This window comes from Mus musculus, chromosome 3 (assembly GCF_000001635.26).
Source record: "Mus musculus strain C57BL/6J chromosome 3, GRCm38.p6 C57BL/6J".
Lineage (NCBI taxonomy): Eukaryota > Metazoa > Chordata > Mammalia > Rodentia > Muridae > Mus > Mus musculus.
The window spans coordinates 32334521-32360393 of NC_000069.6; the positions used below are offsets into that span (position 1 = coordinate 32334521).

The following is a 25873-nucleotide window of genomic DNA, read 5'->3' on the forward strand; positions in this document are numbered from 1 at the left end:
TCAGAATTTGAAGAGAACATAAATATCAGAAGGTATCACAAAACAGAATACACCCCGGTCCCAGGTTAGCTGGGAAGGAAGAGTCGGAGGTGGATGGGTAGCTAGGCCAACTCCACAGCAAGTCCTCAAATTCAGTATTCTAAGCCTTGGAAAGCACACAGTAGACCACATACCGCTGTGAACTGGGAGCGCACATCCCACCTGAAGTATGGGGATGACAGCTGGGTGCTAATCACTGATGCTAACTTCCTCCCGACTCAGAACCGAACGCTTTTGAGACAAGACTCAGAAACTGTTTTATTGAACTGAACACAAAAAGCCCGTTACAATGTCATCAAGCCTTTATCAGAAATCAGTACATACATGAGAATACACAGCCAAGATGAGCCAACGTAAGTGGTCTAAGCTTAAATAACATTCAGACTTCTGTATTTATTAGGCTGAAGGAAATAAAAACCAAAAGAGCAATTTCAATTTCACAATTCACAGTTGATTGGTTTGAATCCTGTGACGTCAGTCAGCTCTGTAGCCCCAGAACATAGACTGGCCCACTGCCCGGTGGCCTGCTCAGACACTCAACGGCCAAGTGACAAGTGGGGAGCGTGATATGACACAGCCCCACTTTCCGGTTTGGACTGGCATTTCTTAGCTGCGTTCTTTCTAGTGAAACAGCAAAAGCACATTTTCGGTTTGCCACACTGATCACGTGAAAGGTTCACATTCTCTCGGCTTCCTGCTTCACTTCTAACTTAAGACAATAACTGAATTAAAACGCACCCTTGACACTGAAAGCAAGATCAGCTTTGCTTCTGGATCAAGAGCACATACCCCAGAGAGGACATGTATGTCTCAGCAGACAGCTGGGATGCTTGACAGAGTAGCCTGGCATACCCAATAAGGCATTTCGAAGGCAACACACAAAACCCATGCCAGGTCACTACAGTTGACTGGGGGTGGGGGGTGGGGGGCCACAGGTGAGCAGAGTCAACGTGAGACTTACAAAGTGACACACTGGCTTACAGAACCTTTGGTGGGTGATCAGATACTGAAAGAAGGCAGAACAACGACCAGCCACGTCCAGGAGGGTTTGCTCCCGAGAGGGCTTTGCCCTGCCTAAGACAGTATCGCTCACCCTGACTTATGGAGTCATTTCTTAAAACCAACAAAAAAAGCATCAGGTAGAGAGTGCATGAGAGGGGTCAGTGATGGAGAACACCATTTTCACGAAGGGGTGGGGGGAGGGGGGGTCACGTGACCACTTACGTAGCCAGAGTGGTCATAAAAGCCATTTAAAGACAAAAACAATCAGACAGACCCTGCATGAGTTGGTGCTCAACAGTGCAGTGAGATTTTAGCAATTGCTTTGGACTCAATTAGAACTACAATTTATATAGCTTGGCATGGTGGTACATGCCTGTAATCCCAGCACCAGGAGGTGGAGGCAGGAGGATCGGGGGAGTTCAAGGTCAGCCTTGGCTACATAGTAGAAGTGACTCACCTGAGCTACATGGAACATCACAAAAACAACAAATACCCACAGGAATATCTCTGTGTTAAGAGAACTGTGAAATGTCTAAAACTAAAATTCTAGTTGGTAAAAAATAAACACAGTCCTTCTAAGGGCACAAAAGGAAGTGTTCGGTTACACTGGAAGCCTAAGATTACAACTTAAATGCACTCAGGTTGGATTGTGATTTGGTTCTCCCCATCCAACCTATCCAACCTGAGCAAACCCCTTCAGCTCTGCAGCGCTGGCCACAGGAGGCGGGCAGAGGATGGAGGCAGACCGCAGTTCTCTCCGACATGACTGGAGGGAGGCTGTAGACTGCCTAAGGCTTGCCCAGCCCTCAGTAGACAGTACTGTTGTCTCAGAGTTTAATCCTGCTATGTACAGGCATAGGAGGCGAGTGGTTACAGCGCCTGGGAGTTCACAGCAAGTCCTGTCGGGAACGTAACGTTTGTGGGCCACGTAACCTGGTACGGACTTGTTGGAAACCCTAAGCACACTCAAGAACAGAAACAAGGAAGACTGCTATCCACAGGAGAGTACAGAGACTGCTTACTGCCTCAGGTTATGACCTACACATGCTGTCTTCCTAAGACATTAACATGTGAATATTAAATCCTAGTGTATGACACCCATGGTAGGGACGCTGTCTGAAATGTATAGAGCCATCTGTCCTGATGGGCAGACAGAAGAACACAGCGATGGGCTCATGGGAGTCGTGAGGAAACCCGAGTAGGGAAATGTCAACAGTAGGAGATAGAGTTAGGTGTGCTCCAAAATGTTTTCCACTTTGACAAATGTCCAAAATTCTTCATAATGAAATTCTGAGGCAAATGTTACTATTTCTACATGAAAATTGGTTTAATCGTATGTTCAGAAGGTTGTAGAGACCGCAGGAAATTTAATATTTTCAGCTAATCGAAGGAAGGAAACTGTCATTTTCAAAGGCCTCCAACTTGCTTAAAAAGGTCCCTCTATCCACGCAGAGACGAAGTACAACACCACCCAGAGCTACAGTCTGTTTGTATACATAATTCTCTCCACTCTACAGAAGAACCAAGCCGGAGCGCGGTCACTGTAGGACGTTTGCTTCCACATCAGCATCTCAAGCTCTGAGTCCTCAGTGGCATCAAACACAGGCACAGAGATGACTACTGCCAGCCTCAGCAGCCAGGCTCCCACCCAGAGTGCACACTTCACCCAAAAGCAAATTGAGATTGCACTAGGAAATGGAGAGAGGGAGGCAGACACAGAGCAGAATTCACAAGGACCGTTGATATTTCAAGCTATTTAATGAACAGTGGTTAATGGCAGTAAATCCTGTCTTCTCTACCCTCTGTGAAATGCTAACACTTGCTAAAGGCACTCATATTCTGGGTTTAACGGACACAAGGTCACATGGGACCATAAGCCAGGACTTTTTTTTTTTGGTAGCTACAGAGAAAGGGCGTTCACAAAGAGTCCCTATTGATAATGGAAGGAAACACCACACAGCTATCCATATAAATGTCTCATGAGAAGCTATTTACACAGCTAGTGTTCACTCAGCTACACTGACACGGCAGCTCACAGGAGACTCGCCCAAACAGAACCCAAAAGCAACAAAGCATTTTTTTCCCTAATCAAATATAAAACTCCTAACAAAGGTTTAAGGGGTAGGGAGCAAGGTAGAATTTTTTTTCAAACACCTGTTCAAATATCTACATTAAACTTCTGCATCCAACAAAAATGTTTCCCCATTTCTAAAGACACTCCACCACTTGGGTACACAGTCCACCAATTTCTCTGGTAAATTCCTTCGGCCCAAGTTCTGCCATTTACACAACATTCCAAACCTGCTATTCTTGAGCCTCTCTGCAAAGAAAGCACTACGAGGAAGTCACTTGTCTGCCCTTGGGCTGCCATTGCTCACACTCCCTGGAAACACAGGCTGGGACAGTTCCAAGTCCCGCTGTTAACTCTTAGATCCTGTCTACACAGGAAGACGTAATCAGGTACATGTATGTACGTTTAATGGTTTTCTCCTATTGGGATTGCAAGGTTGTAGACCGAGGGCTACACAAAGCTCTGTAGGCAGCTCTGTGGGGTAAGGTGGGAGAGTCACCTCAGCAGATCACAGGCTCTCAGCCACCACGGTCCTTCATCCATTTCCAGGGCTTCAAACCTCCTCACTAATTCTTTAAGCCCATGGCAAACTAAAAAGGAATATGAGGGGGAGCTTTTTATCAAGGCAAATAGTGTGGAAAAACTGTGGAAAATGCAGAATTCAGTTGGTAAGAGGCAAGCAGACAGGCGTAAGACAATAGGCATGCATTTACAAGCGGCAGGACACAGATCAACTCAGACCAGCAAAGTCTCGTCTCAATGTAAAGTCTAAAAGGTCAAAGCACACAGGGATTTAGCTGAACTTCAAAAGCTAATGCCCTCTGAAGGCATGTGGGATGCAGACCATCTGACTGAAACCAGACTCTTCCTGAAGCCTGGGCTCTGGGTGTTCTGACTGGCTTCATCATGAAGCAGAGAGCCACCGGGCGGTGGTGGCACACGCCTTTAATCCCAGCACTTGGGAAGCAGAGGCAGGCGGATTTCTGAGTTGGAGGCCAGCCTGGTCTACAAAGTGAGTTCCAGGACAGCCAAAGCTATACAGAGAAACCCTGTCTCAAACAAACAAAAAAACAAAACAAACAAACAAAAAAAAACCCAAAAAACAAACAAAAAAAGAAGCAGCAGCAGAGAGCCACAAGAACAGACTTCAATGCTACAAATAATTGATGACACTGAAATCTCCTTAATTTTGGACTAAGGTCTCCATTTGTCTACACTCTGTCCATCCATGACTGTAACACACCATAATATACAGGCTTCCTGGGGGACGGGGGTCCAATCCTACAGCAAAATGAAGCCAACAGGTAGCTCGCCTGACTGACTCTGATGCCGCCATAGCTTGATCGGACAAGGAAGGGACACTGTCCAGACAGCATTCGCTTAGTGAGAAACTGCACCGTGCAGTTCTGATGGCCTCTGCCCTACCCACCGAATACAAGTAAAGACAACAGAGCCTCAGCCAGGGAACTTCCAAGTGCTTCGGAAACCCACAGCACCTCTATCAATGACCATAGCAGCTACTTAAAGACTTGCAGAGTTCAGAAACAAACCGAGTTCTCACAGGTAGCCTGGCACTGGAGTGTCATAAAACCAACGCATCACTCTCTCTAGTGCAAAGAAATACAGAAGTGACACTATAAATCTAACGTTTCACTCTAAAAGAAACCACGCCTACACGTCCCTAACATCCATTAAGGGCACTGGGAGACTAGAAACCTGAATTCACAAGGCTTGAGAACACACCAAGCCCTTAAGTCCACTGTTTTCTGTATATACAGGAGGGGGGTATTTGGGGGCCGGGGAGAAACATCCTTTGACTTGATTCCCAGAGGGAAAAAACTCAAAGCACATGAATATCACTTTTATAAAATGTAACTCCATACCCAGAATCTTTCAATGGTATCTGAGATAAAAATGAGGTGAAATTCTCTCTGGGCTATCATGTAAAAGGGGGGGGGTTTGGGGGGGGAGGGTATGTATCTTCAGACACATACAGAGAGACACACAGACGCATACCCTGCAGAGAACAGATGAGACAGTTAAACAATCACAGAACCAAGTGGCCAGCAGTATATTTAAGTCTAACGAAGAATTATATTTTGCAGCAAAATGAGCAACCAAATGGCTAACAAGATACACCCTAAGTCGCCTTAAACTGACCAGCTCTGTAGATGGCCGCAGGAGGGGTTCCTGGTGTGAGGAGTTGCGAATGGAGATCAAGTCTGAGGCTAACACTGCTCTGTCTTCTGTTTCTGAAGGGGAAATACTTAGCCACATAGCTCTACCGTTCCAGAAGCCAGCAATCACAAAATTAACCTTTAATTATGGGTCTCGACTACTCTAAAGCAGCAATGGAGAGAGAAGAGGCAGCTGAGCATTTCCTCCCTCTCCATCTGCCCGGAGAATTCTCAGGTGACTGAGTAATGAAATATGTATTTGTTATAGTGCAAAATCCTGCTTGCCCTAAGCCTTCTGCAGACGCACGCTTGCTTCCCTAAGGAGCACGGGCATGCTGGTCTTACACATGTGAAGGAAAAAGGACAAAGGACACACAGTGAACACAAGTTCACATATAACACTCCATCAGTCTGTCTAGACATACACTATGGCTTTTTATTTAAAAAATAAGAATCCCATTATAATCATTAGACACCAAAGTCATCTGTGTTTTCAAAGTCTCTTCAAGGAGGCCAAGGAGAAGATGCAATGGTGGCGTTTTGCTATTAGAAATGACACTGAGACTTGATCAGCTTTTAAAAGAAGGAAGGGAGGGAGGGAGGGAGGGAGGGGCAGAGAGAGAGAGAGAGAGAGAGAGAGAGAGAGAGAGAGAGAAAGAAAGAAAGAAAGAAAGAAAGAAAGAAAGAAAGAAAGAAAGAAAGAGAGAGAGAGAGAGAAAGAAAGAAAGAAAGAAAGAAAAAGGCAGGGGTATTTTCCAGGCATGCCCATTACCTGTCAGGGCATTGTCAGGATACAATCGTCAAAAGCCACAAAATGACTATCCCATGAGGTCACATAATCATCAGTGAAAATAGAATTCCAAATTGAAATCTCAAACACATCCTCGAATCATCTGAAAATATATTTTCTAAAAGAATATCCATCTTCAACTCATTAGACAGTCAAATCTGGGTCTCCAAAACTGCCAGCAAGCGAGGCCATGAGGATGGGGTGAGCGAGTGGAGAAGCTGATCCAAGCAGGGAAAGAGACGGACGAGAATTACATGTGTATGGTTCACAACTGGAGATGAAGTCACATGTTCAGAAGAACACAGTATTCTGGACGTATATGAATTCAAGGAAACCTATGTGTTAATTACGGAGGGGGGGGCGGGAGGAGGGATATGCCACAGGGAACCAGGAGCTGCTGGGAGACCCAGGCACACACCCTAACAGCACATCTTGTAGACACCACACTGTGGTGGTAATGGTTCCCAGGAGCATCAGAAAACGGGAATCTCTGTTTACCTGTTTTCTCTATAATTGGAAGTAAGAACTCAAGTCAATTCCTCTAATGTGCGTAAACCTAAAACCGCAAAAGTAGATGCCATTTTTAAATAATCGTAGCTCTAGTCAGGCTACTGCTGCTTAACCAGAACTTGGCCAAGATAAGAAGTTACACCCGATGGGGCAGAAAGCTCACTGTGAGTTGTTTGACACAGTTGGCCCAAAAGAGCATCCTGGTGACCAAAGAAACGCACCTCCCTCCCCGACCCCGACCTGACGGCTCTGGCACCGCTGCAGGTTACTCGCACTAAGCAGAGAAATGAGGAATGTACGCATGGAGGACCACAAAGCAAGGCAGGTCGACAGAAGGCAAACAGGCAGGACAGGCTTCTCTGTGAGGACGGCCATCACTGAACGTAGCCCAGGTTCTCCATCTCGCTCCTGTACCGCTGCTCGGACACCTTGCTTTTGTGCTGCTTGCTCTCTAGATGCTGCCGGAACTCCACCTCTTCGCCAGCCCCAACGTTACACATGGAGCAGTAAAACTGGCCACTTGGAGTCACGCACATGGCGAGATCTCGCGGGATCCTCTGCCGGGAGCGGGCATTGAAGTAAGGGCCTGCTGACGCAAGAGACAGAAGTGAGGTAGTCAAGGTAGAAGGCGGCTTCTCCGGCACCCACAAAAAAGCGTTGTGGCTTGGCATTGAAACCACAGTGCAGAAGGCAGAGACAGGAGGGTCCTGGGGACAGAGTAGCCAGCTAGCCTAGTCAATGCGTGAGCTGTAGGTTCAGTGAGAGACACTGTCTTGAAATATAAGGTGAGGAGCAAGAGAAAGCTACCCCAAAATTAAACCTCTAGTCTTTACACGCTCAACACACACACACACACACACATACACACGCAGATCCTTAGAATGTCCATTTAGAAAAAAACACTCCACCAGTCCTCACGTAATTGATAATTCTAAATTCTAAATCAGACTCTAACTGAAGAGTTTAAATGAAGGAGAGGTGAATGGATTTTCTTTTAAATTACATGTACATAGAAGTTCAACCTACACACATAAAATGATTTCCCAACAAGTGCCAGGGCAGACTACAGAGCTAAGCCTGTACTCAAGTTCTAAATGCTCGTGACTCTTAAAAATAAATGTTTAAAGACTGTAGCCAAGCATGGTGGCTTGTGCCTATAATTCAGCACTTGGGAGCCTAAGGCAAAGGATTGTGACAAATTTGAAGCCGGTGTGAGGGACAGAATAAAGCCCATGGCTCCAGCCCAGTCTCTGTATTTGGATTACTCAGAGAGCCTAATCTGTGCCATCCCCATCCTAAATGTATTTATTTTCCTTGACATTAACACAGCTAGGGGGACGTTCCTTCATCTCAGCTGGCTTTTTAAATCCAGCCTGACCATCTTTGTCCTTTGGTTAACTTTGGTCATAACTAATAATACACTGAGATAATATTCATCAGACAAAAGGTTTCTCTGACTTTCTGTATTTTGTTATTTAGCTGTCTCTTGTTATTCGGCGAACTCTGTTTTTGCTTTCCTGCTCATATAAACAGCCTCTGCGGGCACACATAGCATTGGAGGCTGTGGTAGCCAGGACTAGAGTAAGCAGAGAACACTTCCATAAACACACGGCTCTCTGCTGAATGCACACATCACAAGAATTCCCTAGATAACTCTCACTCATTACCTGTATAAAGACCACACTGAACATGGTGTGACTTAAAATCAGGAAGCATGAGTGGGCATGCGTGCTTGAACGTGTCCAGTTTCTTCCTTAAAAACTCTCTACTTTATATTTTGAGACTCTCAAGAGCCTGAGGCTTGATGATTCAGCTAGGCTGTTAGGCCAGTGAGCTCCAAGGACCTCCCATCTCCACCTGAGATAAGCGGTGTGAATTGCTGTGCCTGGCTTTTTCCACTTGACATTGGAATCAAACTCAGGTCTTCAGGCTTGTATACCTGCACCATCTTCCCAGCCCCTGAGAGGCCCATTTTCTAATGGGCTTTACATATTTCATCTGATAACTATTTTTTTAAAAAGGACTTATAAGAGACTCTAAAACACTAAAACCAAAATAGTATACTGAATAGGATATAAAGAATACCAGAAATAAACAGCAGCCTGAACAGCTAGAAGAGCAACTCAGGAAAGCACCCACTACCTAATTCCCGGGGCCACCTACTGCTATCTTTTACAGACGCCAGACTCGTGTATGCTTTGTACACCCAGGAAACACAGGCTACCTGAATTGCTCTGGACTGGATACATATTCCTCCTGGTGGCCACCATCTTAAATTCACTCCCTTCTTTCCGAGTCCGCCGTTGCCCTGCCTCTGCGGAGTCCCTGGTGAAAGGAATTTGAAATGAGTGAGCCAGTCGAACAAGGCTCCCTTTCAGCTTCTCCTCTGCCACAGTCTCTCTCACATAACAGTCTGTCCTCAGAGGCAATGGCAATACCTACGAGAATGAGTGACTCTGAGCTTCGGCCAGACGGAGTCTCTTGGCATGGTTCTTCCCCTGGTAGTGCGCCTGTGCCACGGCAGGGGAGCTGAAGGAGGCATCGCACAGCTTACAGTAGTCATTCTCTGTAGCCAGGATCACCCTGCCCCCTGGCTTGCAGGAGCCCACCTGCCAGCAAAGACACAGAAGAACAGTTACACCTCCCCTCTCCTCCACGATCCTTCAGAGCCTTGAGACCTAACCATAGCCTAGGGCATGGCCACAGACACTGAATTTTATTAGAAAGTAAATCCCCGCAAAGAGAGACTGGGAGACCCTTTGTCCCACTTTGGATTACAATTTCCTATGAACCAAAGCACTAACTAGTATCCGTTGAGAAAATGGGTTTAAAGTGTGGACATTTAGGGTAGGAAACAAGTGAATAGGTAAAGCTAAAATCTTCTTGCCAAGGAAGGCTACTCAAAATCCACCAATAAGCAATGAGCACCTACTGTGTATTGAGCAACCTACCTTACTGAGCACCACTGTGTACTGAGCAGCCCACCTAGCCTCAAAGCCACTAAGTTTTGAAAGTTCCAGTCCCACAACCTCTCCAAACCACCTGTGCATACATAACCAGGGACTACACCTCACTAAACCAGGAAAACAATCACAAGATACTAAACTGCACTGGACTAGCAAAAGCTACAAAGTAAACTCTGGATAGAAGAAAGGTTAAGATTTGTGGAAACCATACCTTATCTAGAACAAATGGGGGGGGGTGGGGGACTAGCATTTCCTGACCTAGAAGAGAAGATTCTCCAGAGACAGCATGGTATCTTCATATTTCAGAGTTTGTGCTAAACAAAATAGTCTGTGCTATTGTCCCAAGAGGAAAGGGATGGCCACCCGACTCTCTACAGCATCCCTAAGAAACTCGTAATGTAAAAACCACTCGGCTGGAAGACTTCTGCTGCCACTTCTAATATATCTCTTTCTCCCATAAATCTGTGGAGACTCAGCAGGGGTACCTATTTGAAGGAGGAAAACACTCCAGAAGGTAACGTTATACCTTGGTGGTTGGGAACATCAGGCAGGCATGAAACAAAATTTTGCTTTGCAACATTTTTAAAGATGCAACCCAGAGAAAGTTACTTAGCTTTCCCAGGCTTCTAATAAAGACCCCACAAGGCTCATGCTGCCAGTCCGTGGACAAAGCTTTGAATAATAAGGCCAACACTTCCAAGTAATAGCAAATACTAAATGAGGCCAGGGTCCAAGACTAGGATGAGGCCAATTATAAAATCTATTAAATCTAGTGTGTGGGGTTTAAGACAGTATCAAAGCAATCAAGATAAATAATATTTTAATGGAATTTTTTCGATTTATTTTACTTTATACATGTCTACATGTACGTATGTATGCACGACATGTGGACCTGGGACCCTCAGGAATCAGAACTAAGTCCCCTAGAACTGGAGGTACAGATGATTGTGAGCCACCTTGTGGCTGCTGGGAAAAAAGCCCAGGTCTCACGAGAGCAGTAATTGAGCTTAACCACTGAGCCATTTCTCCAGTCCTTAAATGTTTTGTTGTTGCTGTTATTGCTGTTGTTGTTATTGCTGTTGTTGTTGTTGTTGTCGTTGTTGTTTTTCAGAGCAAAATGTAGACATTACATAGCCATTTAACCTAAATCTGGAGGCACAGAACAATGGACCTAACAATACTGTTCCATCATCCCACACATCACTGCCAAGTCCAATGGGAGATCCCAAGGCTCAAAACTTTTGGCAGACACAGCTACAGTCGTTAGGAAGACCAAGAAGCTTTCAGGGTGTGGCCCAGCCTGACCCTGACAGACGTGGGCACAGGCCACTGTACTCATGACCACGTGTATATGACAGCCTCTTGGTACTGCACTGCCTCACCTGCGGAGGGACAGGAACGAGGGGTGTGGCTACAGGCTCTGCCACCACGCTGCTCACCCTGGCTGGAGGAGGACAGCTGTTAGCTGCGTAATAATTTCGTAGTTTCTTGCCATGGTTTTTACCCTAGAGGTAAACACAAAGCAGACAATCACAAAGAGGACACTTTGTCAGATGGTGATCGTCGACGCACCCACCCAGCAGCACACAGGACAACAGACCACTGGCCAGTTCTGGCGCCATCTGAAAGAACAGGAGTCCGTGCTTGCTCTGTGTCTTGTTGCTGTGGTCAACGGCATGACCAAAAGCAACTTGGTAGGGGGAAAGGTTTAGTTTAGCTTACACTTCCAGGTCACTAAGTCGGAGCACAAACTTATGCAGGGCCAGACAGAACTCAAGCAGGGGCAGTGGATGAGCACTGCGTCCCAGCTCACCCACTGGCTCACACTCAGCTGGCTTTCTTCAACAGCCCAGACCCACCCTAGGTAAAGATGGTGATGCCCGCTGTGGCCCAGACCCTCTGACATCAACTATTAATCAAGACAACCTCTCACACACATGGCCAAGACCAACTCGATTGAAGAGATCATTCAAATGAGGTTCCCTCTTCTTGAGGGGTTGTGTCAAACTGACAGTAAGAAATTTACCATTTGGTTCTAAGAGAACCATTGCATTTATCTGGAGAAGGTCACAGAATGCAGCCAAAAGATATTAATTTCCTCTAAGTTTCTAGAGAAGGTTCGCACCTCCCAGTGCTGTGTCCTGCCTAAAGCTTAGCGCCATTCACACAACTGCTTCAGTAGGAATCTTGAGATGCTCTGATCTAACTGGCTTCTGAATCGAGCAATGAGACAGCTAATCCAACCACTTTTACAAAAGCAGCCCTCACACAGGGACACTTCATACCGAGGTCAATGTGCACGAGCCTCGGTTCACTCACTGCTCACAAATCCTGTAACAAGCTGCTGATATCGCCCACGCCTCACAGCGGAGGAACTGCTGTGGGAGTGGGCACACACCTTCAGAAGGGAACATTAGCAGAGCCATGACTTTAAACCTTCAGCGCAGCCCTTACCACACTATGAACTTCTTCCAAGTCGGAGTGGCCTTTCTCACCAAGTTTTAAGTTATAAATCACAGAAGTATATTCCCTAAGCTAATAAATAAATGCAAACTGGTGGGAAGAATCAGAGGCATTCTGACGGGACTGCAGAGATGACCCAGAAATTAAAAGAGCTTCCCACTGCTATAGAGGACCTGGGTTCAGTTCCCAGCACCCACATTAGGCAGCTCATAGGCACCTGTAATTGCAATCCTAGATCGATGCCTTCTTTCAGCCTCCGTACACTCCAAAATAAAATTACTCTGAATGTGGGTAAAACAGTTCATTGCTTTTAAACCATGTTGTAAAAGTTAAGCCTTCATACCAACACTACCAGCTAACTCCTAGGAATGAACTAAGGACCAACAGACGGCCGAAAGACAGCTAAGTTCCATCCCCTGCCATCCAAATGTTCCAGCCACACCATTTCCATGGGGTTACCAGAGAGTCAAGCTTCTGGTTCCCTCTATGATCTTACGCGAACTCTAAGCAATACAACACCATGGACCCTCCCTCAGTCCTTCTCAGCATGTTCTGCCTTCCATGGCTCCCTCTTATCTCCTCCCACCTCTCTTCTTCTGTCAGACCTTAAGCTCTACGGTGCCCACGGTCCACCCTTGGACTTCTCTATCTGTGCCACAACTCTAGTTCACTTTACTTGGCTTCTTATAGACAATGAATAAATGTGTGGCAGATGGTTGTGATTGTATATACCTTTTATCCCACCCAGCACTGAAGAGGTAAGAGTCAGGTGGATCTCTATGAGTTCAAGGCCAGCCTAGTCTCCAGAGTGAGTTCCAAGCCAGCAAGGCTATATAGTGAGGGTCTATACCAAATAAACAAACAAAGACATGGTAGTACACACCTATAGTTCCAGCTAGTTGAGAGGCTGGGGAAGGAGGGTCACACAAGTTCAAGACCTGCCTGGGTGACAAAGTCTCAGAACATAGTACAAGAATACAGTATATGAATGGAGTGCTGTGAGAATTCTGAATGCTTGTGAGAAAACTCAAAAAAAAAAAAAAAAAAGCCACAGTCTTGTCACCTCGGTGTCTTTGAAACACACAACTATTCTTACAATGTGCTTCCACACTCCTCCCAGGTGCATGTACCAGACAGGAGTGGGTTTACTTCAGCTGCTGTTATTCGTATGCCTCAGCCAAAAAACACGCTTCACCACGCTGGGCTTGTCCCTGTGCTTGTACACTTTGCTCCGGTGACTCTTAACCCTCAGAGCATAAAGTGTCTGATACTCTGAATAAAGTTGGCTATTGCATGGGACTGCAGTCCACCTCATCCTCACGTCCCACTGTCCCAGGTTCACGACACCACCAAGAGCAGTAATAAACACAGGACTATCTCAAAATTAAGAACTGAGAAGGGGTGAGGGGCACAGCTCAGGGACTGAACACATGCCTTGCATGAGCGAAGCCCTGGTCCCGTGCCCAGAACCACCCCTTCCCACGCTCTTTGGCAAGCCCCACTGTAATTAATAGTCACTGCGGATGAGAAACATCACTAACTAAGCAAAAGTGCGATGAGAAATAAAAACACAATGTGGTCTCAAAATATCTGTCCATATGATCCTTACTCAACAGGGAAACAGTATCTTTTCCAAGGAGATCCTTGTAGACACCACCTTAACTGAGAGATAATTACGCCATGGAAGCACCCTGACTCATTCAGCACAAAGGACACAGCATCATGTCTGTGGTACTCTTGCCAAAACCCATATAGCCTAAACTCAATTAAGCCAGGCAAAATCTGCAACACTCAACAAAACCATTCTTCAAAAACCAGTAAGACCATTAAAGAAGACAAAAATGAAGATGAGGAGGAAGAGAAGGTGGTGGAGGAATGGCTTGCCTAAGTTAAAGAAAACATTAAAATTGTGTGTAGATTTTAGTTTTGGACTAGTCACCAGAGGCAAAAGGGGTAGACAGTGGTGAAATGACAACAGTTTCCAAAGGATAGAAAGTGCACAGCTTCCATCCGGTGCTTTGGTGTGCTTGGGGTGGGTTTATTGTTACATCTGTTTTTTTAAGCAGAGTCTAGGCAGCTCAGGCTGGCTTAGAACTCATGATAAAGGCAAGTGGAACACCTGACCATCCTACCATCCTCCCGCCACCTCCCAAGTCTTGTCTACGTGCCAAACACTCAGCACAGGATCTGGGTCTGAGGGCTGATAATTGTACTTCTACGTAGACCATCCATACTTGGGAAACTGGATGAAGCTCAAGTCTGTAAGTCTAAGACAAGAAGCAGTAATCAAGTTTTCCAAACCCTTAAGAAAGTGCCATAGGTTTGGAGAGATGGCTCAGTGGTTAAGAGCATCGACAGCTCTTCCGAAGGTCCTGAGTTCAAATCCCAGCAACCACATGGTGGCTCACAACCATTCGTAATGAGATCTGACACCCTCTTCTGGTGCATCTGAAGACAGCTACAGTGTACATAGATATAATAATAAATAAAAATAAGAAAGAAAGTGCCATAACAGGAAACAGTCATCCACTTGCAGAATTTGTTACACCTTGCCACCCCACTTTACCCAGGGGCCATTCTCAGTGGCCAAAGCAACATCAGGCACAAGGAACTGTTTGGACTACCTGATACGTGTTGACATGAAGGTTCTGTGTCAAAAATCACTGTTCTCAAAGGCAAAAACAGGTTGTATTTCTAATATTGCACATCAGGCAAGCATAAGACTACCAAGTAAATACTCAGGTTCATGACTTCATATTCTTAATTGACTTCCCATTTTAAATGGATGCTCTGAAAGGAGTAAGAAATCAAGAACCCTGCTGCTTAAAGAACAGCTATGGAATTAAAACAGAAAGAAAAAATAGCAGCCCGGTGTGGTGATACACAGTTTTAATCTCAGCACTCAGGAGGCAGAGGCAGACTGATCTCTAAGACAGAAGGCCAGGATGGTCTATAGAGTGAGTTCTAGGACAACTAAGGCTATTTAATGACTGAGACTGTGTCTCAAAAAACAAAAACAAATAAATAGTTAAATGAAATCCCATAGTATTTCAAATCAAAGCTACTTCTAAAATTAAAACTGAGTGAACTAATAATTAGAAGGGAGGAGACAGAAGCCCACCCTCCCCTCGCCCCTTGGAATGAGCAATGTGGAGGCCACTCTCGCCCCTCGGGACAGGCAGTGCAGAAGCCACTCTCGCCCCTTTGGGACAGGTAGGGCAGAAGCCACTCTAACCCCTTGGTTTCACTTCTGGAGCCACACTGTATAACACAGAAAACTCCAGAAATAAAGATTCACACATTTTGGCCAGGCATGTGGTGAATGCCTTTAATCCAGGCACTCAGGAGGCAGAGGCAGAAGCAGGTAGATCTCTGAGAGCTCAAGGCCAGCCAGGACTATAAATCAAGTTCCAGGACAGATAGGGTTGTTACAGGGAAACCCTGCCTTAAAAACAAACAAACAAACAAACAAGGCAAGAAAAGAAAAAAAGAATCATGATTCACACATTTTAAAAACACTTGTAATTCATCTGCCTGGATATGACCCATCCTTTCTTCTGGTATACCCATGCTCAACCTGCTCTCACCTCAGTCCTTAGTCACCACCAGGAGATGGATGCTGTTGTATGACAACACCTGTGTGCTAGGAACCACCATTTTCTGTAAAGATGGTGCCATGGTGTAAGTGCTACAATGCTGGCATTCATACATGACACAGAGAAAATGGTAAGCACTCCCTTGCAGTAAAAAGGTAAAAGTTCCCAGCTTAATAAAGAAAGGGAAAATAATACAGAGGTGACTCGTGTCTATGCTGAAGACAGATTTATCCATGAACTGTGAAGGATAGAAAGTCCATGCTGGGCCGTGGCCACCCTCAGAACACACACATTACAGCCATGTGCACACGTGCTTGGTTCAACTTGTGAATGCATTGGGTGGGAAAGCACAACACCTACAGGAGTGGTACCCTCCAGAGTGTCAGGCAACCTCCGGAGGAAGGTCACAAAATGGCAGGCAGTCCCGGGGATAAGACGAAATTACTATGTAAAAGTACCAGTCAAAGATCCAAAATCGTGTCTATCATTACATCACTCTATTTCAATAGATTGCGCAGGAGCAAAAAGAAAATTAGTCAAGGGTCAAGGGATAGGGATTGTAAGGTTTCCAGATATGGGAGTGGGGGAGGCACAGAGGATATTATTTAAAAAAAAAAAATTTTAACCGTCTCCAGAACTTAGATAATAGATGAAAACAGACAAAGTTTTCTACTATGTGCTGACCAGAACAAATTTTAAAGACCCAGAGCCAGACACATCCATCAGTATGAAATTTCAGACTCAAAGAATAAACGAGGAGCCTAAAACCTTACAGGGAAGGAAACAGAGGGAGAGACAATTAAAGCAGGTTGCCTACAAAGAAGAAAAAAAAAAAAAAAAAACCCAGAGGAAGGTTTCTCTTCCACATTAGGTGAGTCTAGACAATGGAGAACAGTAAATACTACCTAGAGCTACGCTTCTAGTACAGCACAATGCAGACACATTCTTGAAGTGTAAGAGACAAATGTTTACTTCCTGTTACTTCTTCATATTATTTAAAAGTGAGGTTTGCTGGTGTCTTAGTTAGGGTTCCTACTACTGTGATAAAACACCAAGAGCAAAACCAACTAAAGACGGGAGCATTTACTTCAACTCACAGCTTATAGTCCATGACTACAAAAGCCAGCAGAAGTGCAGCCAAGCTGTGGAGGGATGTAGTGTGTGTAGCTGAGCTGTGGAGGGATGCTGTGTGCTGGCTCAGCCCGCTTTCTTATACCATCCAAGACCAGCTGCCTAGTGGTGGCACTGTACACAGTGGGCTGAGTCCCTGCACATCAATCAATCAAGAAAATGCCCTCCTTCCATGAGTTCTCTGTTCCACAGACTTGCTCACAGGTATTTTCTCAATTGAGCCCCCTTTACCAAGTGAGTCTGGTTTGTGTTGAGACAAACACAAAGTAACCAACAGTTAGAATACACAATTACATTTGTTCTCTCTTCCTTGGAGTCCTGTGTCCAAGCTGCATTCTGAGGAAACATAAAAGGGGGTTAGAGGGAGGACAAGGAAAAAGATAACAATGTTTAGAAAATGGTCACCCAAGGAATAGTGAACAGAAGTACAAAGTTGCACATGTAAAACGAGCCAGAGGGCAAACAGGGGGAAATGGGGTAAGAAAGAGAGACCTAAGGTACAAAGGGGCATTTCATGTGATGATGTGGGTAGAAGTCTGTGGAGGAGGGTGGTGCTATAATAAAAATGATATAAGAGAAGATAAAGTACCCAAGGAGCTGAAGGGGTCTGAAACCCTATAGGTAGAACAACAATATGAACTAACCAGTACCCCTAGAGCTGGTATCTCCAGCTGCATATATAGCAGAAGATGGCCTAGTCAGCCATCATTGGGAAGAGAGGCCCCTTAGTATTGTAAACTTTATATGCCCCAATACAGGGGAATGCCAGGGCCAAGAAGTGGGAGTGCATAGGTAGGGGAGCAGGGCAGAGGGAGGGTATAGGGAACTTTCAGGATAGCATTTGAAATGTATATAAAGAAAATATCTAATAAAAAATGATTTTTTAAAAAAAAGAGAGAGAAAGGACAAGAAAAGCAACTGAAATTCCAGGAAGAAAAGGCTACACAAGGAGTCCTGGTCCAACATGAAAAACTAACACAGGAGTCAGTGGGCTTCATGCATGCAATGCATTATGAATGCATTATTCATAATGATTATGAATAACAAAGAGACAGACTGAAGAGGTAATGTGGGGAGGAAAGACGGTAATGGGTTTCTTTAGGGCATGTGAGTCTTCCTCCTGTTCTCAGAAACCCAGTAGAAAGTCAAGAAAAAGCAGCACAATTTCAAGTTTACAATCCACGTATGGATCACAATAAAGAAGACTTGATTCTGAGCAACTGTAATGTTCTCCGTGTAAACACCCATGTACCTGGGATCACAACCCCGGTGTACACAGAAGGAAACAACTGTTGCGCTGGACACTGTTTCTCTTCTCCTGAGGACCCGAAGGCCCAATGGCAGTCTTCAACAACTGGAAGCAACAGAGTGTGGAACTGTAAAACCATAGCAAATCCTAGCTGAGAGCCAGAAAGAAGACTGGAGAAGAAAAGACACAGCGCATGGGAATGCCAGCAAGCATCCGCTGTATCACCATGAGTTCTCTGTTCCACAGACATTACTTGGAGTGACAAGATACTTTCTTAAGTTGTTTAAGAGGGAAAATGTTACCAGTATCAAATGTCACCAAGATGGCAAGAGAGACACAGCTAGATTTGGCCTACCAGGTCAATGGTGACCCCAAGAGGACCAGAGAACATGGTGGAAAGGGGGACAGAAAGGACTTGACAGCACAGAATGGGAGGTGCTGGGCCTCGGAGGTCCCACCTCTAGCTGAGGAACTATTGGCAGCTGATAACTTCTGGGGGAGGGGAACTCACTTTTCCTCAAAGGTGTCAAGTGCCAGTGGATGCAATGGATGGCCCCATACTCATACATAGAATCAGACCCATTTTTAATGAGAGTAGTGACTCATAGAAAAAAAAAAGGGGGGGGGAGGAAGGAGGAGCTGGAAGAGAAAATGAGAGGTAAATATTTTCAAAATACACTGTATACAGTTGAGAAATTCTCAAAGAATAAAAGAAATAGTATGTCTTAAAAATAATGAGCAGGTCGTGGTGGTGTACACCTTCAATGTCATCACTTGAGAGGCAGAGGAAGGAGAACCTCTGTGAGTTTGAAGCCAGCCTGGTCTACATAGTGAGTTCCAAGAGAGCCAGAACTACAAAGTGGGACCCTGCCTCAAAATAAATAAACAAACAAACACAATGGTGAGAAAGAAAAAGAAAAAAGAAGACATGAAGGTGGGTGAGGAACATGTTGAGAAGGGGCCATGTGGGAGCTGAAGGAGAAATTTGGGGTCAATGCGATCAAGGTACATGGTAGATGTATGACATTTTTGAAGAATAATTTTTCTTTAAAGAAAAAAGTAAAGGGAAGATTACTGTTGGTATTTTAATATATTCAGAAGACACCTGAGCCTGAGATTTTCTTTGTTTGTGTTTGCTTTGGGGTTTTTTGGTTTTGTTTTTATTTTTCTATAATCTGAATATTAAACAACGGAGGCAATTGGTAAAACCCAGAGTAGAGGATGGGTAGTCCAACTGGTCCAGAGCAAGGATATCTGTCTGAAGGGGGCGATGAGAAGCAGGTGGACTCAGCTGGAGAGGCAGAAGGCTGCCAAGACCCAGCTAATGACTGGATAAGGTGAGGTGCTGTCCCATGCCGGGGTCAAAGCAAGGCTTGGATGTGCTTTCAGTCAACAGAATGAGAGAACCAGCAAGGGTTCCTCCTCAGGTAAATGGACCAAGCTCACAGACTTGTGGTTTAATAAAAATTACATTTATACCTGAGAATCATGCTCGAGGACCTCCATTGGTTGAATCAGGAAGTAGGACCTGTGGTACTCTTATCATTCAGCTGCTAGGGAGGCTGAGGCAGAACACCTGTGAGGTCAAGACCATGTGGGCAACTTGGTGAACCTTGTCTCAAAAATCAAAGGTTTAAAAGGCTGGGGATGTAGCTCAGTAGTAAAATACTTGTCCAGCATAGGGCACTAGGTCTAATCCCAGACTGCTCTAGAAAACAGATAAGCTGGTGTCTAGATGTTGGGTAGCACCTTTGGAGATGAAACGTCCTCACACAAGGTCCTAGGCACTATCACAGCAGCTATCACAGTGAGATGGCTGCATTCCTTCACTTAGTATAGCTTTCTAAAGCAACAAGATGATGTGGTTTTGTGTATTTGTACAGGTTGGGTTTTGTCAACTTGACACATCCTAGACATATCTGAGAAGAGAGAATCTTACTATAACAAAGCCTCTTTAAAATGGACCTTTAGGGCTAGTGAGATGACTCAGCAAGTAAGAACACTGACTGCTCTTCCGAAGGTCCTGAATTCAAATCCCAGCAACCACATGGTGGCTCACAACCACCAGTAATGAGATCTGACGCCCTCGTCTGGTTTGTCTGAAGCCAGCTATAGTGTACCAGAGCACAAATACACATACCATAATAAAATTACATTTTAATAAAAAAATAAGGTGAGATTAGAAATACTGACATCCATGCAAACCTGGACGGGTGATATTAAACTGTGTCTAAATCAGTGGAACACTGTAATGGATAACAAAGTTCAGCAGGCTGAGAAAGAATGGGAAATGAAGATCTTTTATGGTCCAGGCACAACTCTGAAAATAGCAGAGGGAAGAGAAAACGCTAAGTGAAGGGACTAAGCATAAAAGGAAAGTCACTGCTGTTTAATTTATATGGGAAGATGCAATCACAGTGTGTGTGCATTCCTGAGCATGCAGAAGCCAGCCGACACAGAGAATCTTCCTCCACTGTTCTCTACTGTATTTTTTGAGATACTGTCTCTTGAGTCTGAGTCTTATTTTTGGGAGCATGGGGCTGGGAGGAAGAAGCAGGCCAAACATCAACCTCTTAGAGAACCTGGAAGTTGCCCTTTTTGCTGGACTGGCAGGCCTTGGCATCCTCCTATCTCTGATTCCTCCACACCCCCTCTTTTGACCCCCAAGGGCTAGCTGGGATTATATCTGAGAATGACACCCAACTTTTCTGTGGGATAGGAGCTGTGAGCTAGCACAGTACTTTACCCGATGTACCACCTCCCCAGCCCACACTCTGTTCAGCATGTTAGTACATTTAGTAGGACTGGAGACCACTGCATTTAGCATCATAGAACAGCTTGGTTTCTCTCATCAACATGGCTAACGTGACACACATCTGGATACCAAGCACAATCTATGTCTACGATGAACTTTAGAAAAGTGCTTTGTGTAACTAGTTCTTTTTCACATGAATACTCAAATTAGCAGATAAATTTCTAATTTTCAAGGTGGACACCTAGTAAACTTTATTCATATAGTTTGCTTTGAAAAAAAAATGTGGCCTGCAAGAGAGCTCAGCAGATACAAGCACTTGCCAACAAGTCTGATAACCTGAGTTTGACCACATAGACATACATAAAGGTAAACAAATTTCCTGTTACTTTCCTTTCAAAGCCACTCTTCCTCTGGTTGTTTATGCTGATGAGATCCTATTATACTTCTTTATGCCAGGCTCGCACTACATAATCTAAGGATGGAGATAAATTTTAATAAAATGAAGACTCATTTCTCCTCCAAGATTTTGAATTTAAGTTATAAACAAAGCCATAGTTTTAAACCTGAAAAATTAGGTAGACTCATTAAAAACTAAATGACTCGGCTGAGGCTGCTTCACAGCTAAATGACTGGGCTAAAAAGCATGGGGCACAAACCATCTGCGATGGCCACCAATGGCTGAGGAAGACAGACCCCAGCGAGGAACATCAAGAAGTCAGAAGAAACGGAGGTGAGTGAGGCCGAGGGGAGTGGTTAAGGAGCAGACTCTACTGTATCCTGAGTACTGGAACGTGATATAGTCAGACTCCAGTTAACAATGGCTGCTTACGACACTGAGCAATATGAAACTCCGCAGTCAACAACAGGAGCTCACTAAAGAGGGTCAGGTAATACAGAGGGTGAACTGTGATCCACACAGGGCCTGTCCACTTCCAAGCACGTGACTGAGATAAGGGATGTTTGTCCGTGATCTCACCCTGCAATAACAATTGCAAAGCAGGTTTTGCATCTTGCAACAAAGCTTTACATGTAGCCCCCTTTCCTCACAAACCATTGGCTTTACCACTCTGCACTCACTGCCTTGGCATGTCCCTAGTGCTAGCGAGTCCTGGCTCCCTGTGTCACCCTGGCCCTAACAGCTTTCTTTTATTAGCACTCAGTTAGGCCTACTCACTCAGGCATCTTTCAGTCTGTCATTTTTCTGATTGATGTGAACAGGATCTCAAATACCCCAGGATGTTCAGGAGTTCCTAGATACAATGTAGTGAGGATGCCTTGAATCGTACACTCTACTGCCTCCACCTCCCAAGTACTAAAATCGCAGGGGTCACCATTCCTGGCTCTGGGCTAACATTGCTACAGTTTTCTTCCATGATGGGTCACCTGTTCTTCTTGGCTCCACATGATCATGCCCTGATTATTCTTCCATACACTCTCATGCTGACGATGTCTTATAGAGATCCAAATCTCAGACACTGGAGAGATGGTTCCCTCAGTAAAGCATCTGGCACATGAGCAGGGGGACCTGAGTGCAGAGCCCTAGGGTACACAGTTTCTCTCTCCTGGCTTTTGAGATGAGATCTCACAAAGTAGCACTTGCTGGTCTAGAACTCCCTGTATAGACCAGGTTAACACTGAGGAGGCAGAGATAGACAGACCCCTGGAGCTCTCACTGGCCCACCAGCCTAGCTAAATCAGTGGGCTCTGAGTGTGGCACAAGACCCTATAGCTGTCTCCTGCAAGGCTCGGCCAGAACATGACAAATACAGAGGTAGATGGTTCCACTGGAGTGAGCACAGGGTCCCCAGTGGAGGAGTTAGAGAGAGGACTGAAGGAGCTGAAGGGGTTTCCAATCCCATAGGAAGAACAACAAAATCAACCAACCAGACCCCCCAAAGCTCCCAGAGACTAAGCCACCAACCAAAAAGTACACATGGGGGGAACCCATGGCTCCAGCCGAATATGTACAGAGGACGGCATTGTCTGGCATCAATAGGAGGCCCTTGGTCCTGTGAAGGCTCAATTCCCCAGTATAGGCGAATGCCAGGGCAGGGAGGTAGGAGTGAGTGAGTAGGAGAGGGAACACCTCTTCTAAGAAGCAGGGGAAGGGAGAATGAGAGAAGGGGGTTCCAGAAGGGAAACCAGGAAAGGGGATAACATTTGAAATGTAAATACATAAAATATCCAATTAAAAAAAAAAAAAGGAAGAAAGTATGGTAAAGAATGGTTGAAGAAGACATCCAACACCGACCTCTATCCTCCAAATATAGTCACACACACACGTGCACCCGTACACAGGAATGTGTACAAATACATACACCATGCACACACAATCCAAAGTTCACTTCTTAGATCTGTTCTCTTCCACACTACTCCAACAAAGACACACAAACTCCTCTGCCTTGCTTTAAAGGCAGAAAGAAGGGGGGCGGGGAGAAATGGACCTCAGTGATTACCAGTACCACTGGCCTTATTCAAACCTTTGCTTCTAAGCTAAGTTAGAAGTGTGCACTGTCACATCCGATCCTACATTGGTTTTTAATTGGGCTCTGCTTTCTTTTGGGGGGCGGGGTGTATACAGGATCTCATGTAGTCCACGCTGACCTCAACCTCCATCAGCAGCAGGAGTTTTCCACGGCCTCCCACTCCCCTGCTCTCCAACCCCCAAGTGCCGGGCAGGGTCTGCATCCTTCATACCCAGCTGACTCTCATCGCCTCCATTTTTTATACTTATGCTTAGCTATTTGACTTCTGTTCTGCAACCAAAAGTCCTTCTCCCCTCAATTTTCCCATTTAAAATTTTTGTTACTGGGGAATTTTTCTCATTTTTTATTTCTGTTTTCTGTTTTATTTACCCACTGCATCATGAAGGAAACAGGAATAATTTACAGATTTACAAATCTTGTTAACTAAAAAGTTTAGAGCAAACACATAAAAATATACAATTTTTTAAAAGGTTGACTTCATTAGTAGTTTAAGCCTAAATCCAATGATTTTCCCATCAAACTAATTGTCTGTGCAGAGCCCAAAGTTTCTATCAATATGTAGACACAATATCAATATGAGTCACAAAACTGTATTGGGGGAAAGCAACCCAAGGTACAATATAACCCACACAAACACATTAAAATCAGGCATTGCTCCTGCGAGGTGATGGAAACAGAGGCAGGAGGATCTCTGTTAACACAAGGCCAGCCTGGTCTACGGAGAAAGTTTCAGAACAGCCAGGGCTACACAAAGAAACCCTGTCTCAAAAAAGAAAAAAAAAAGGAAAAATTTTCAAAAAATAAATAAAATAAAAACACACATTACCTGATTTTCCCTAAAAGTAGTAACTATGCAAAAGGCAAAAAGCAGGCTTTTGCCCAAGAATGATCGAAGAGGACTTCAAAGAGCTAAAGATCTGAGCTATCCAACTCATCCTTGATTTTTGCAAAGTGAGTCTTGCGCAAAGAATAATAAATACAAAAGCAAGCTACATTCATGTCTAAGATGGGTCATCCTAACAGATGCCACCGGAACAGGAAGAAGGGAGCCAGTGTCTGGCCTATGTCATGGGGGGGGGGGGGGGAGCACTCAGGGGAGAAATCCACGGAAACCTTATATGAACCCAGGCTGTGCTTAGAGCTGCTGCAATGAACTCCACTCTGCTGACGGGTACAAACAAACCTGAGCAAGGCAGAGCCACAGACCTTCCTTCCCAAGGAAATACTTCTAATGCAGGACAAACCATTCAATCATCCATCTTTAGGATCAAAGACAAAACTAAGTAAACAAAAACTTTAAAAAGGAGAAAAGTATGAGGAGCTGGCAAAGTCCTGAGTGAATGTGCATTTCTGACATGAGCATGGGGCTGCGTCAGGGACCCAGAGCCCAGGGACTCATGGGAATGGCATGGCCTTCCTAGTCCCCTGAACTTGAGCACTACTCTTAACAGGGTGTACAGAAAGAACCAAGAAATGATGCCTGCAGCCTAAAACTGCTCCCCTGTGGAGTCCCCCTCCAAAAGTAGCTAACCTGCCTCCTCTTGCTCCTCTACAGTGCAGAGTTCCCTAGCCACTGCATTCTAATGCATTTCCAGCGGAGATCCCTGCCTACCAGGTCCCCACTTTCCTAAATGCTGTCTGTCTTTTCTTCCTTTTCTGTCACCTCAGTCAGATCAATCTGAAACTAGTAAAGGTTATAACAGAAAAGTATAGTTCCAGGCAAGAAGAAATGCTTTATAACTAACAGCTTACTCAAATTGCCACAGTCTACTCCCTGGCCCCCATAGGCTTATTCAAACATGTGAGTCTATGGGGGCCATACCTAGCTATAATACAAAATATAATTAGTCCAACTTCAAAAGTCCCAGAGTCCTTCACAGTCTCAGCAATGTCATAAGTCCCAAGTTCAAATCTCTTCTGAGATTCATGCAAATTTTTAATTGTAATACCTTTTATAAAATCAAAATCAAAAAACAGATCACATACTTCCATCATGGTTTGAATATGCTTGGCCCATGGGAAGTGGCACTATTAGGAGCGATGGCCTTGTTATAGGAAGTGTGCCACTGTGGAGGCGGGGCTTTGAGGCCTCCTATATGCTCAAGTCTGGCCACTATGACACAGTCTCCCCCTGGCTGCCTTTAGACCAAGAATTTGGAATAGAATTCTCATCTCCTCCAGCATTATGTTTTTCTGGATGCTGCCATGCTTCCCGCAATTACAATAATGGTCTAAACCTCTGAAACTGTAAGTCAATTACATGTTGTTTCCTCAGTCATGGTGTCTCTCCACAGCAATGGAAACCCTAACTAAGACAGGATCCAGCATTCTCTTCTGGCTTCTGTGTCTGCCCACGTGCACATGTGCATACACACGTGTGTACACACAAAAACCCATAACTAAAAATAAGATAAAAATTTTAAAACAGACCCTTTCCTAGTTCCCCATTTATTCTTAGGCAATAATATCCTTTCCAATGATCTTTACCATGATCTATTCTATATAGAGATAAAAGGCTTTAAATCTTAGTATTCAGTAACAGTTCACTCCGAATACTAAAAGAAACTAAGGTATGTTTATGATGAAGGTAGGACTCAGTAATTCAATACCATATTATTCTCTTTATAAAACGTCACCT

General features: G+C 44.8%; 1 protein-coding gene across 2 annotated transcripts in view; it reads right to left on the reverse strand.

Annotated features, from left to right (window-relative positions):
• Positions 1-271: 271 nt before the first annotated feature.
• Zmat3 (zinc finger matrin type 3) overlaps positions 272-25873 on the reverse strand; it is a 30874-nt gene continuing 5272 nt past the window's right edge. For both annotated transcript variants that reach the window (NM_009517.2, XM_006535441.4), the window contains exons 3-6: positions 10938-11060; positions 9032-9198; positions 8814-8914; positions 272-7175 (exon numbers count right to left, since the gene is read on the reverse strand). In NM_009517.2, coding sequence (NP_033543.2) covers positions 6964-7175; positions 8814-8914; positions 9032-9198; positions 10938-11060 — 603 coding nt within the window. In that variant the 3' untranslated portion in view covers positions 272-6963. The remainder of the gene's footprint in view (positions 7176-8813; positions 8915-9031; positions 9199-10937; positions 11061-25873) is intronic.